This window comes from Gavialis gangeticus, unplaced genomic scaffold, assembly GCF_001723915.1.
Source record: "Gavialis gangeticus isolate Ggan-Ray unplaced genomic scaffold, GavGan_comp1, whole genome shotgun sequence".
Taxonomy (NCBI): Eukaryota; Metazoa; Chordata; order Crocodylia; family Gavialidae; genus Gavialis; species Gavialis gangeticus.
In genome coordinates, this window is record NW_017729032.1 from 35,522,435 (window position 1) to 35,534,194 (window position 11,760).

The 11,760-nt window shown below is 41.7% G+C and overlaps 1 protein-coding gene across 1 annotated transcript in view; it reads left to right on the plus strand.

Annotated features, from left to right (window-relative positions):
- The window catches only part of DDX10 (DEAD-box helicase 10), a 504,153-nt gene that overhangs the window by 30,655 nt on the left and 461,738 nt on the right, over positions 1-11,760 (plus strand). The window contains exons 2-8 of the mRNA XM_019524793.1: positions 3,545-3,605; positions 3,807-3,937; positions 4,852-5,010; positions 5,435-5,555; positions 6,783-6,972; positions 9,749-9,875; positions 10,762-10,924. Of these exons, the coding sequence (XP_019380338.1) occupies positions 3,545-3,605; positions 3,807-3,937; positions 4,852-5,010; positions 5,435-5,555; positions 6,783-6,972; positions 9,749-9,875; positions 10,762-10,924 (952 nt within the window). The remainder of the gene's footprint in view (positions 1-3,544; positions 3,606-3,806; positions 3,938-4,851; positions 5,011-5,434; positions 5,556-6,782; positions 6,973-9,748; positions 9,876-10,761; positions 10,925-11,760) is intronic.

The following is an 11,760-nucleotide window of genomic DNA, read 5'->3' on the forward strand; positions in this document are numbered from 1 at the left end:
TCTGGCCCACCAACTGATTGGATCCGGCCTGTGGGGGGTGCCCGTCAGTTGATCTGAACACTCTGTGTGGGGCAGTCCCTCCTGGGGCATGTTGTGTTCCTGCTGGCCCTGACCCTGACTGCAGCCCCAGCCCCAGCCAGCGTGCACAGGTTCCCAGTGCGGTTACTGCTGGTGCAGCTGCAGCTGCCTGGGTACTGGCTGGTTCCCCTTGTCTCCAGTGTCTCCTCCTTCTCCTCCAGCCCCTGTTGTGTGCTCTGGGGCTGGGAGGAGGGTGGAGGGGAGCTGTAGCTGAGTGGCTCCTGCCCTAATATGCAGGGCTCCATCTCCATCTCCTGGTTGCCTGCCACCTGCTCTGCTTGCCTGGCATGATGAGCAGCCACCTGTGGGCGGATGAAGTGGGTAAAAGGCAGCTGGGAGCTGGAGCCCCATGAACAGGGCCAGGAGCTGCTTGGCTGAAGTTCCCCCCCAGCCTGGAGTGGCATAGCAGGGGCCAGAGTCTTTGGAGGCAGGGGGAGATGAACAGCACCCAGGTGACTGCAGCCACACTGGGAGCAGCCCTGCAGGGAAGTTGTGCATGCAGGCTGGGGGCCAGGGCTGGCAGGTGCTAGCGGGAGTACAGCATAGGTTGCCCCAGGTGGGGCTCAGCCCAATGCAAAATACCATGGGGGCAGCCATGGGCTGCAGGAGGGGTTGTGGACTGCACCAGCACCTGCACTTTTATAGCAAGCTCTGTTGCATGTGTTCCCGCTGCCTGCACAACCCCCATGCTTGTACAAGAATAAGACGTCATTTTGAGCTATTATATAATCACCTCTATATATGCTACTCAAAAAAAATCAGGATAAAAATATTTTTTGAAATAAAAGTAAAATATGTTATATAGATGTTTGATTTTTAGTATATGATTTGTTTTTTTATCTATGATTTGTTAAAATGTCTTCTGAAAGATTTTGTATGTGCAGCCCTCGACAGCTCACCAAAACTCATTAAGGCTAGGGACACAAGTTACACATAAACCAGTTTAAGTGATCAGAAACTAGTTTAATCCATAACAGACCATAAATTCAGTGCACATAAACCAGTTTCAAAATGACTGAATCTGGTTTAAGATAAACCTGGTTGAATGTAGTATCCAACTTAACAGATTTGGGTCAAACTGTTTTTTGGAACTTCTGTCCCAGACTCCTTCTTGGTTTAAGGTAAATCACAGTTCCCCAGCATGCTTTTCAGCCCTGGGCTGGGCTGGGCTGTCTGCTTCAGAGAGCAGGGCTGGCCCCACCCCTCTTCTCCCTAGCTGGAGCTCCGGCTGGCTGAAAAGGGGATGGGGGACAGCAGCCAGGATTTGCCTGGCAGGGGTACAGCAATGTCTGCCAGGTTCTTCCCTCCCTTCCCCCCCCAGCCACTCATTGTTCAAGCAGGGGTCCTCCTCCCCTCTCCCACAGCAGGGACCCCAGCAGCATAGACCCCAGCTGGCATCTGGCCACACCACCCCCATGCTTGCTAATGCTGAAAGGTGTCTGTGTGTGTGTGTTTCCAGTTCTACTGGAACCGAGGCAGACAGAACAATGTCTGCCTAGGGCTTTCTGGAACTAATCAGCAGGTCAGTTGGTAATGTCTGTCAACCAGCAGCCTTCCCTCCTTTCTTCCTGAGCTAGAAGCCGGTGGCTTGTAAAAGCCTGTACCCTGGGGGAAGAAGAACTTGAACTAATGAGAGAGAAGTTTTTGTTTTCTTGATGGTCTGATAAACTTTGTGTTCTGATAAGCTCCCTGCTGGCTTGCTTCAAAGCTGTCAAAGTGCAGGTATCTCAGACCCTGAAACCATTATATGAAATGAAGTTTCACTATGCAGCAATTTTTGCTGGGGATTGCTTCTACACATTGATTACTGAGCCTGGTTAGAGTACAGCTTCCCTGGCCCGCAATCTGCCCGTTTTCAGCAGGGGACAGAGAGGGGTCTGAGAAATGATCTTTGAGATTTAGGCAAATATGAAGCACTAGCTAGCAGGATAATACAGATGCCTGCAGTCCACACAGGCTGTTCCTCCCCCCACCCCTTTGCCTCACGGGGCTAGCCGGGGCTGTGGTCTAGCAACACTCCCTGCTCCTTGAGTGGCATGCAGGGGAAAAGCCTGTCAACCCTTCTTTCCCTCCTCCAGCCACACCCTGGCTGGGGACTGTGCAGGCCAGGGTCGGTTTAAATCCCTCCCTAATCATAGCATCCTGCTGGGGCCTGGCTGTACCCCCCTCAGGTCAGCACTCTGGAAGGGAAGGGAGGGCTTGCTCTAGCGTCCCCCCCCAACTTCTGGCCTGAGCCACTGCAGGCATGTACCTGCATTTCCTGAGTCAAAGGTGAATGTCTATCCACTTGCAAATTGGTTTAATCTATGCAGGTTAAACTAACTTGCAAAGATTGAATCAATTCAGGCTTGGGCTTCTTGAATGTCTGTCTCTACCCTAAGTGGCCCTTCAGCCACAATAACTGTCCACCCCTGCAGTAAGCTCTGGCTGCCACCACCACCACCATCTCTTGCTACTGGGCCAGCCATGGCATTGGTGAAGCTTCTCGCCACCAAAGCTGCTGAGCTGAATGGGCCAGATTCGATGACTGCAGGCTGTAGGTTGACCACCTCTGATTTAAAAGGTAGTTGGTTGTATACTGTGAAAGCATTTATCATTGGCTTTTTATAAGCTGCTCTGGGTGGACAGCAACATTCAGAACTGCTGGTATGTAGGACCCTGGTGGGTGAGCTTATCTTTGGCAGGAATTCATTGGCTGTGCTTACAGCATTATAATAACCCTTTCCTCAACTGCAGTCGTTCAGAAAGGAAAGCATGTTAGGAGTTCTCAGAGCTTTGGTTTCTGGCATTAGGAATGCTGGATCATCAGTTCTCTGCCTGTGGCCTGCCTATTTTTTATTTTTTTGTCAATAACTTCTCTGTGAAAAAGTCCAGGAGAATATGGTAAATCTGAAAGAGATGAACGATTGAATCAACACTTGTTGCACTTGGAAATATAAATTATTTGGTCTGTTATATTCCAATGTAAACATTTTACAGCCTCTATTGGCAATCACACCGATAGATGGGTATAGGTTTGGAATAATCTAGAAGAGCTTTGCTCTTTGCTTTGTCTATAACCTGTTTAGCCTGAGTACTTAATTGTCTTGGGCTTTTTGACAAGCTGCATATAGAATGCTTAAGTTTTGTATAGGTTTACTGATATCTAAAATTGAATGTTTCTGAAGAGTTTAGGTTATAAGAGAGAAATTGAGCTGTTGTTCTGCATAATTGGATACATATGTTTCTACTCTGCATTTTAGGGCTTGTCTAGACTAAGGAAGGAGATTGGGGTTAGATGAATCTGATGTGGATGGCAAAACCTTTCATTCCCTCAAATTGGGTGGTTAAAATTTGCTGTTAACAGTTTTCCTCTAACTAGAGAAGTCACACGTGAAACTAAAATGATGGGAGATATTTTTCATAATATGCTTATATTTTGGGACTGATTAACTTCTTTTGGTTTTTTTGGGTTTTTTTGTTTCAGATAAATGCAAATGAAATTGAGAGATTTTCAGACTTTCCATTGTCAAAGAAAACTCTGAAAGGTAAGTAAACACTAAAGCATTTTAATAATAATAAAAAAAAAATCCTACTTTTGTATGGTCTTATTCATTGTAAGTTAAGGAATTTTTATTTTTAAATATCCATGTTCTACATTAAACTTTGCTACCTATAGTATTTTACTAATAGAAAATGCTGCACTACGCAAGAAAGAAAGAAAGAATTAATTTTTTCCTAAAAACTAGGTTTACAGGAATCACAGTATCGTATGGTAACTGAGATACAGAGGCAGACCATAGGCTTGGCTTTACAAGGGAGAGATGTACTTGGTGCTGCAAAGACAGGATCGGGCAAAACTTTGGCTTTTATTATTCCGGTAAGTAATTTAGACATTCTTTGCATACTTTGTCCTAAATAAAGCAACATTAAATGGCGCACACAGGCTAATAGGCTGTAAAAGAAGGCATTTAATTTGATGCTTATTTTAATTCATATAAAGTTATGACAGATTTAAGAATTGCATCTAAAGCTTGCAAGATGGTGTAATCTGGAGAAACAGTCTTAAATCAGCTTTAGATAAAAGCTCCAAAAAGTCCTGCTCAAGCACCTGATTTATACAGGTGTTGGATGAGCCAGGTCGAACTAACGTGATGCCTCTTCTGGGCATGCGCTGAACTCAGTGTGGGGTGCATGGAGTTTAAAGTAAAGCGCCTTTTTTTTTCTTTCTATAAGCAGTCTTTTTAATATCAGCTGAATGAGACTGTTAAGAATGCATTGCTGCATATATTGCATAAATGGACCTGCATGAAGGCAGTGGTACACTTAATTGAATGTTCTTTGATTATCATGAGTATTGCCTGGTAGGTGACAAACTGGTAATATTACAGGTGATTTTATTTTATTTTATTTTAATTGCTTTTGTTAGTAGTACCCATGAATCTTAAAGAGTAGAAAATCCACTGTAGTGCCATTCTGCATCTGGATCATGTCCTCAGATAAACTATACAGTCTTGATTTGATGGTGATTAATTGCATACTGAAATTAATCTACAAGTTATTTCTCCACTTCTGTTTACTTTCTCAGGTTTTTTGCTTTATAATGTATAAGTAACATCATTTATAAAGCATCATAGCTGAATGGTATTCCTTACCACTGTAATGTGCACATTGTTACATTAAAACAAAAATTGGATTAACATGATTTACATTTTTTGATATGGTAGTCTTTCATATGTTATGTATGACGCAGAAGATTTATAAGTATTCACAAAGATTATGATAATGTTCTAGGCTTTGGAAAACTTATATCGTCAACAGTGGACTGCAACAGATGGATTGGGAGTTCTGATAATATCTCCTACTAGAGAACTAGCTTACCAGACCTTTGAAGTTCTGCGGAAGGTGGGGAAGAATCATGACTTTTCGGCGGGCCTTATCATTGGTGGAAAGGTTTGTTCTCTTTTAAACCTGATGTTTTGGGTATGTGATGTGTAAGTGATCAAATAAGCTTTAGAAAGGTGTGTTTTTTAGGGAGAAAGCAGTTCCATGTGACCCACTCATTTTCTTTTTTGTGTGTTCTGTGTTGCTTGAAGATTTGATATTGTGCCTATCATCCATCTAAGAGAAGTGGATAAGCAGGACTCCTTGCCAAGACTTTTGGGACTACATGTTAATTAAATTAAGGCTATTCTGGAACACGTTCCGCTTGAGCCAACTATGTAGAGTCTTTGGGGTGTGGGAAAAATAATGAAAATAGGCTAATCCTTGAGGCTTATTGCTACTAACTGTTTATTTAAGGTGGCTTAAGCATCCTTATTATTGGGCAGCTTCGCAGTATAATCAGACCTAAACTGGTTTAATAACCAACTTTCAGGATCTGAAACAAGAGTCCAACAGAATTCATCATATAAATATACTTATTTGCACTCCGGGACGGCTTCTACAGCATATGGATGAAACTTCATATTTCTACGCGTCTAATCTGCAGATGTTAAGTAAGTAAAAAATATGAAAGTTATCAACAGTTGTTTCTTAATAGACTTTAAGAGTGTGGATTGTTCTGTTGATTGAGAGGTTGTTATAGTTAGAGAATACAGGTGAAATGCAAGTGATGTTCTATGCACAATTAAAAAAAAAAAAAAAAAAAAAAAAGGGGTATTCCTGCACCCCAGGTAGCTAGTGAGCACAGATCCTCTAGCACTGGTACTTGACTTCCAATGGTAAACACTCACGATAGAACTAATAAGGAATCCAAAGCAATTCTGACACCTCTTGGTAACTTTTTAGATATTCCTTGGCCAGCATTGGCCTCAGACTCATTCTGGTAGTTTTCAGAAGTTTATATGCTTCCTTGATCTGTCTCAATAAAATGTGTGCCCCTTCTTCCTCTCTCCTTTTAGGTATATAACTCTTGGTCATTTGATGTTATAAGATAAGTAATAGAGACTATCTAGTCCATGACCTCATTGTTTAAGTTGAGTATATACTTTGAATCAGTTTCATCATGATTCAGTTTAACTTCTCTGATTCTTTTGTTAGCTTTTTGTTAATTTTTTCTTACTGTAGCATTTACCTGAATACTAATTTATTTACTTAAGTCAATAAAATGTTTGCCTGCTTCTAAGTTCTATGAATCTGTAGTCCTGGATCAAGGAACTTAAAAATAATGAAACTTTGAAAGGAAAGTTTATCTCCCTTTTGCAGGTTAGCTGTTACATAGCAGAATCTTTGAAGTATGAGAGATCAAGCTCATTGTAATAAATAGAGTTTGTGTTGGGTAGATGGACTATACTTAGCACTGACTTGCTCCTGCGTATAGTTATGACAGATTCAGAGGCAAGGGAGAATTGGTTGCCCTGATGACTCAAACAGTTTCTTCACCTTATGGCTGGCTTCCATTATCTATTTCCTTACCTGTCAAGGAGCAATCCCCATATACTGTTAGTACATCAGTTGATTGATTGAAAACTAGATCTGCATGTGGAGTTGAGAGTTGCAGTTTATGGAATAAGAGGGGACACAAGGATTTTTTTGTAACAAAGATATCAGTGAAGTACACAAAAGAACCAAAGATAATTTGGTACAGGATGCAGTAATTCCTGGTTTTAAATCTCTCCTTGGTTATAGTTGGTGTTGTTTAACAAGTATAGAAACTTTTGATGTATGACTTTGGATGCTAGACTCTCAGAATCCTAGTTCCTAAAACCTGTTTCTCTCTTCAGTTCTTGATGAAGCTGATAGAATCTTGGACATGGGTTTTGCTGATACTATGAATGCAATCATAGAAAATCTTCCAAAGAAACGTCAGACGTTGCTTTTTTCTGCGACACAAACCAAGTCAGTGAAGGATCTTGCACGGCTGAGTTTGAAAGATCCAGAATATGTTTGGGTTCATGAGAAAGCAAAGTTCAGGTAGGTCGTTGCCACTGCCATTGTTTTGGGTGACGGTTGGAGATGGTAGTTGTTCCTTTCTTGACTTCTTCCTAAGTCTTCAGCTTTCTTCAGTGGGGAGTAATGAGAAGTCAGGTTACTTGACGCTCCTATTCGGAGCCTCTCCCCTGCGTTTAAGCACTGGTTCTTACGCTTTTTAGTTTGAAAGCAAGGGTTTGAGAGATGATAATGTAATATAAGTCCTTGTCCATTTATAATTTTCACAGGAGTTGTTATCATAATCTTACTTCGTCTGTATAATTAAATACTGAAGGGTCAACATTGTCTTCAGTAACATTCATATTTTTAAGTTCAGAGAGTGTGTGGGGGCAGAGGAAATCCAAGTAAAAGAAAAGCATTAAATACATACAATAACAATTTTTAATTTTTGTAGTCTCTTCTTTCTGTGGGTTTTAAGTCGCTTTAAAAACACAAAGGATACTCCCCCTTTGGAGTGGGTAGATATTTTTATGCTTTTGATTTTAGATGACCGAGAACAAAGCCCACTGAAGCTATGATTTGCTGAAGATGTCACAAAAAGCCATTGAAGTTGGTGGCCAGAATTTGATTTGAGCCACTGCTCTCATCATTTGACACCCAGCTTCTAAGTCTGTTCAACATCTTTATCAGCTACTTGGACGAGGGGGTGAAAAGCACCTTGTTCAAATTCTCAGATGACACTAAGATGTGGGGAGAAGTGGGCATGCTAGAAGGGAGGGACAGGCTGCAATTGGATCTGGACAGGTTACAGGGGTGGGCGGATGAGAATAAGAGGGGATTCAGTACTGATGAGTACAGGGTACTGCACTAGGGAGAAAGAACCAGCAGCATACCTACAGGCTGGGGAACTCCCTTCTTGTCAGCACAGAGGCAGAAAAGGATCTTGGAGTCATTATAGACTCCAAGACGAACATGAGCCACCAATGTGGGGACACAGTCAGGAAGGCCAACTGTACCTTGTCATGAATCCACAGATGCATCTCAAGCAGGTCCAAGGAGGTGATCCTCGCCCTCTACGCGGCACTGGTCAGGCCACAGCTGGAATACTGCATCAAGTTCTGGGCGCTGCACTTCAAGAGGGATGTGGACAGCATTGAGAGGGTCCAGAGGAGGGCCACTCGCATGATCGGGGGCAGCAGGGCAGGCCCTACAAGCAGAGGCTACGAGACCTGAACCTGTTCAGCCTCCACAAAAGAAGGCTGAGAGGGGATCTGGTGGCTGTCTATAAACTGGCCAAGGGAGACCAGCAGGCAATGGGAGAGTCCCTGTTCCCCCCAGCACTACTGGGAGTAACAAGGAATAATGGCCTCAAGTTGACGGAGAGTAGATTCAGGCTAGGTATCAGGAGGTGCTACTTCACTGTCGGGGCAGCTAGGATCTGGATCCAACTTCCAAGGGAAGTGGTGCTTGCTCCTACCCTGCAGGTCTTTAAAAGGAGGCTAGATGGTCACCTAGCCGGGGTCATTTGACCCCAGCATTCTTTCCTGCCCATGGCAGGGGGTTGGACTTCGTGATCTGCTCAGGTCCCTTCCAACCCTACCACCTATGAAACTATGAAGTCTGTGATATTGCAAATACTTTTGATGTCATTGCCTAAATAAATTGGGTCCTGAGCAAGTATGTAACACTAGAAATACAGTTTTATTGTTAACATACTTCTTTTCTAATGAGAGATAATATAGAAATTCAAATATAACATAGACACCTGGGTTTGAGGGCTCATAGAGCTTCTCTCTTGGCATTTTCATTGAGAAGAATCTGTCTTTCTCTCAAGACATTACTGTAATAAAGAGAGTTTCTGAAATAGTTGAGGCATTGCTATTAGATTACAGGTTGAAGCAACAAAAGAAAATAGGTAAATAGGGTTTGGGGTTTTTTTTTCCTACTTCATAATTTTTGCCTTGGTATGTGATTTGTCATCAGCTTATGAAAAAAAAATCCAGTAAAACAGTTAGAGAGTGCTGGCTACTGCAGCATAACCTGGAATGAAAAAGTTGGAGCAGTTTCTTGTCATTTCATCCTCTTAATTAAGGGATTTTAAATCTGGTTCATCAATCTGGGTTTAAGGTGAGAGAATCATTCGGAGAAGCATTTGAAAGTATGTTTAGAGCAACATTTGTAGAACCTTCTCTTCTTTTTTTTTTACACACATTGAAAGAAATGTAGGATGTATTTTAAGGATTTATACAGAGACTTTGCATGTTCAAGTTCAGTCAGTAAAATGCATACTCTTTTTCCCAATTGTGCTTCTAGCATTTGATAGTATTTTAAGTATGAATGATACTTTAATGGAACATTTTTCAGTCAAAGCAGTCTGAATATCAGTAAATAGACGTAGACAGGATTTGGCTTACTACTCCTGACTGGGTCTGAAAAGAAAAGCAGGATTTGTTTGGTGATATCTTATCAGTTTGGTAATGACAAACATCTTTTTCTTTCCATGTTTCCCAGAGCATCATAGGTATAACAGCTTGGCAACACTGCAACCTGGATCTAAAAAAATCATGTTAAAAGTTTCATACTGATATTTAACAAGAAAATTGTATAAGCAGGGTGAGCTTTCCTGCTGTGCTTCCAAGGCTTTCTCTTGAATGTGGGGAAGAAATGAGCGTAATAAATTGGAAGCAGCATAAGTGAAATGCTGTTTGACAAACAGGGAGACAGTTCTAACAGTTCTATGGATGTCCCATCCAGGGCTCTTCTATTTATTTACTTTCTTGATATGAACATGTGTATGTAACATGACTTCTGTTTTTAGTACCCCAGGGACTTTGGACCAGAATTATGTTGTTTGTTTGCTGCCACAAAAGATAAACATGTTGTACTCCTTCCTGAGAAGTCACTTAAATAAGAAGAGCATTGTGTTTTTTGCAAGTTGTAAGGAGGTATGACTCTCTTGCATTTCTCTTGAAACAAATGCACTTTCTGGATATATTGAAGTACAGTGAAGTGAAACTGAGGGTTTCTAGTTGTGCTAAATGGCATAATAACTGTGTCAAGCTGGCACATGTATGTCATAACAAAATTAGGGTTAACAATTCTTCAGTTAAAACCCAGTTATAGTATTAGTTGCTTGAGCATTTTGTATCTTGTTAGCATAGTGGTTGTCAGCCGGGGGTACTTGGCCAGGGGTTTTGTCTTTTGAAGTTTTAAATAATGCAGACATCCATTTCAATTCTCCCATTTCTTGTGCAAACACACCTGAGTATCCCATTGCAGAATAAAGAGGAATTTTATTTTCCACTATCGAATGAGAGAATCTATCCACTTTGGATAACCTCTGATTATAAAAAGAATATTTTCTTTCTTGAAGCTTTTTGGGGAAAATCTCTTGCAGTATTTTGGTATACCTCTATAAATGGGCAACCAGCGCCTTGGTACAAAATGACTATGGGATGAAATATTGTAACGAGGTGGACCATATGATTGTGAATCTATCTTGATTATGATCACAGGAGTCTGTACAAGTGTACTGAAGTGCCTTTGACTTCTGATTTCCTTGTCCAAAACATTTGCTGTTACTAATCCCCAATTCTCACAAAAAGGATAAAGGTCCTTCCTGCTACACATTGTTTCCTGTCTTTTTGTACAATTAATTTTCTATCTCTATGTTTGGAGAGAGAGGAGGGTGACCTCTCCCACTGTGTGCAGTTTCTGGGATGGAGGAAAGTTATATAGCTTTTAGTGCTAAGAATGTTATTACCGATTAGATAACAATGACCATTATAGTGAAATATCAAACTCACTTCTCTTTGATATGTTCACCAACAGGTACAGTATTTGTTCAGAGTGTTCTGTAGGCTGCGTCCTGGTGTTCCTATACTGGCTCTCCATGGCAAACAGCAACAGATGAAAAGAATGGAAGTCTACAATGACTTTGTTCGCAAGAAATCAGCAGTTCTTTTTGCTACGGATATTGCAGCTCGTGGGCTAGGTACATAAGCTAAGCATCCTCTTTGAGTACTAAGGAGATAAATAACTAGAATGGGAATGGTGATGCTCACTGCTGGACAGAGAGATTTCTGAGTCTTTAAATAATGTTGGTCCTGCATCCTGCAGGTTAGCCCAAAGAGCTGGCAAAATGAATAATGTGTTAGTGACTGGTGAAAGGAAGTTTGTCTGGTTTAATTTTTATTTTGTTTTTAATTTTTTTTTCCTTCATAATATCTGGTTATGGATTATTAAGAAATGGAATTGGGAATACGTCACTGGGTTATGGGTGTGGAAGGGCTTTCTTGTGTTACATACAAGAAAAGCAGGTCAAATAATAGCTGTCAAAAACAAATATTCTCTCTGGTGAGTTATTTTTCTCTGAGTCTTGCTTTCCATGGCTACTAGCTGTTAGCATTTTTAAAAAATATTTTAGAGTGGAGCTTTTGCATGGTCATTTAATGCTTACATGTGATTAGGTCTGCCCCAGGAGTGTTTCCAGGAATCCACCTGTGCTTCTGTTGTATTAAAAACTGAGCTATTGCAACGACAGCTTTCCATGGCCTAAACCAGTGTTGGGCAAAATACGGCCCGTGGGGCCCCTAAAAAAATGTAGAAAATTAATATTTCTCTGCCCTTGGTTCCTGTCAAAAATGACAGGAACCAAGGGCAGTAGGACCCAGGGGAAGCCTGGTGGACTCCCACAACAGTGGGGCCTGCCCTGCCCCCCCCAGCTGTGGTTTCTGGGCTGGGAGCACATGGCTGCCCTGGCATGGAAAGCTGAGGTAAGGGGGGGACCCTGGGCAGGGAAGGAGCATGGCGGAGGGGGAAGCGGCCCCT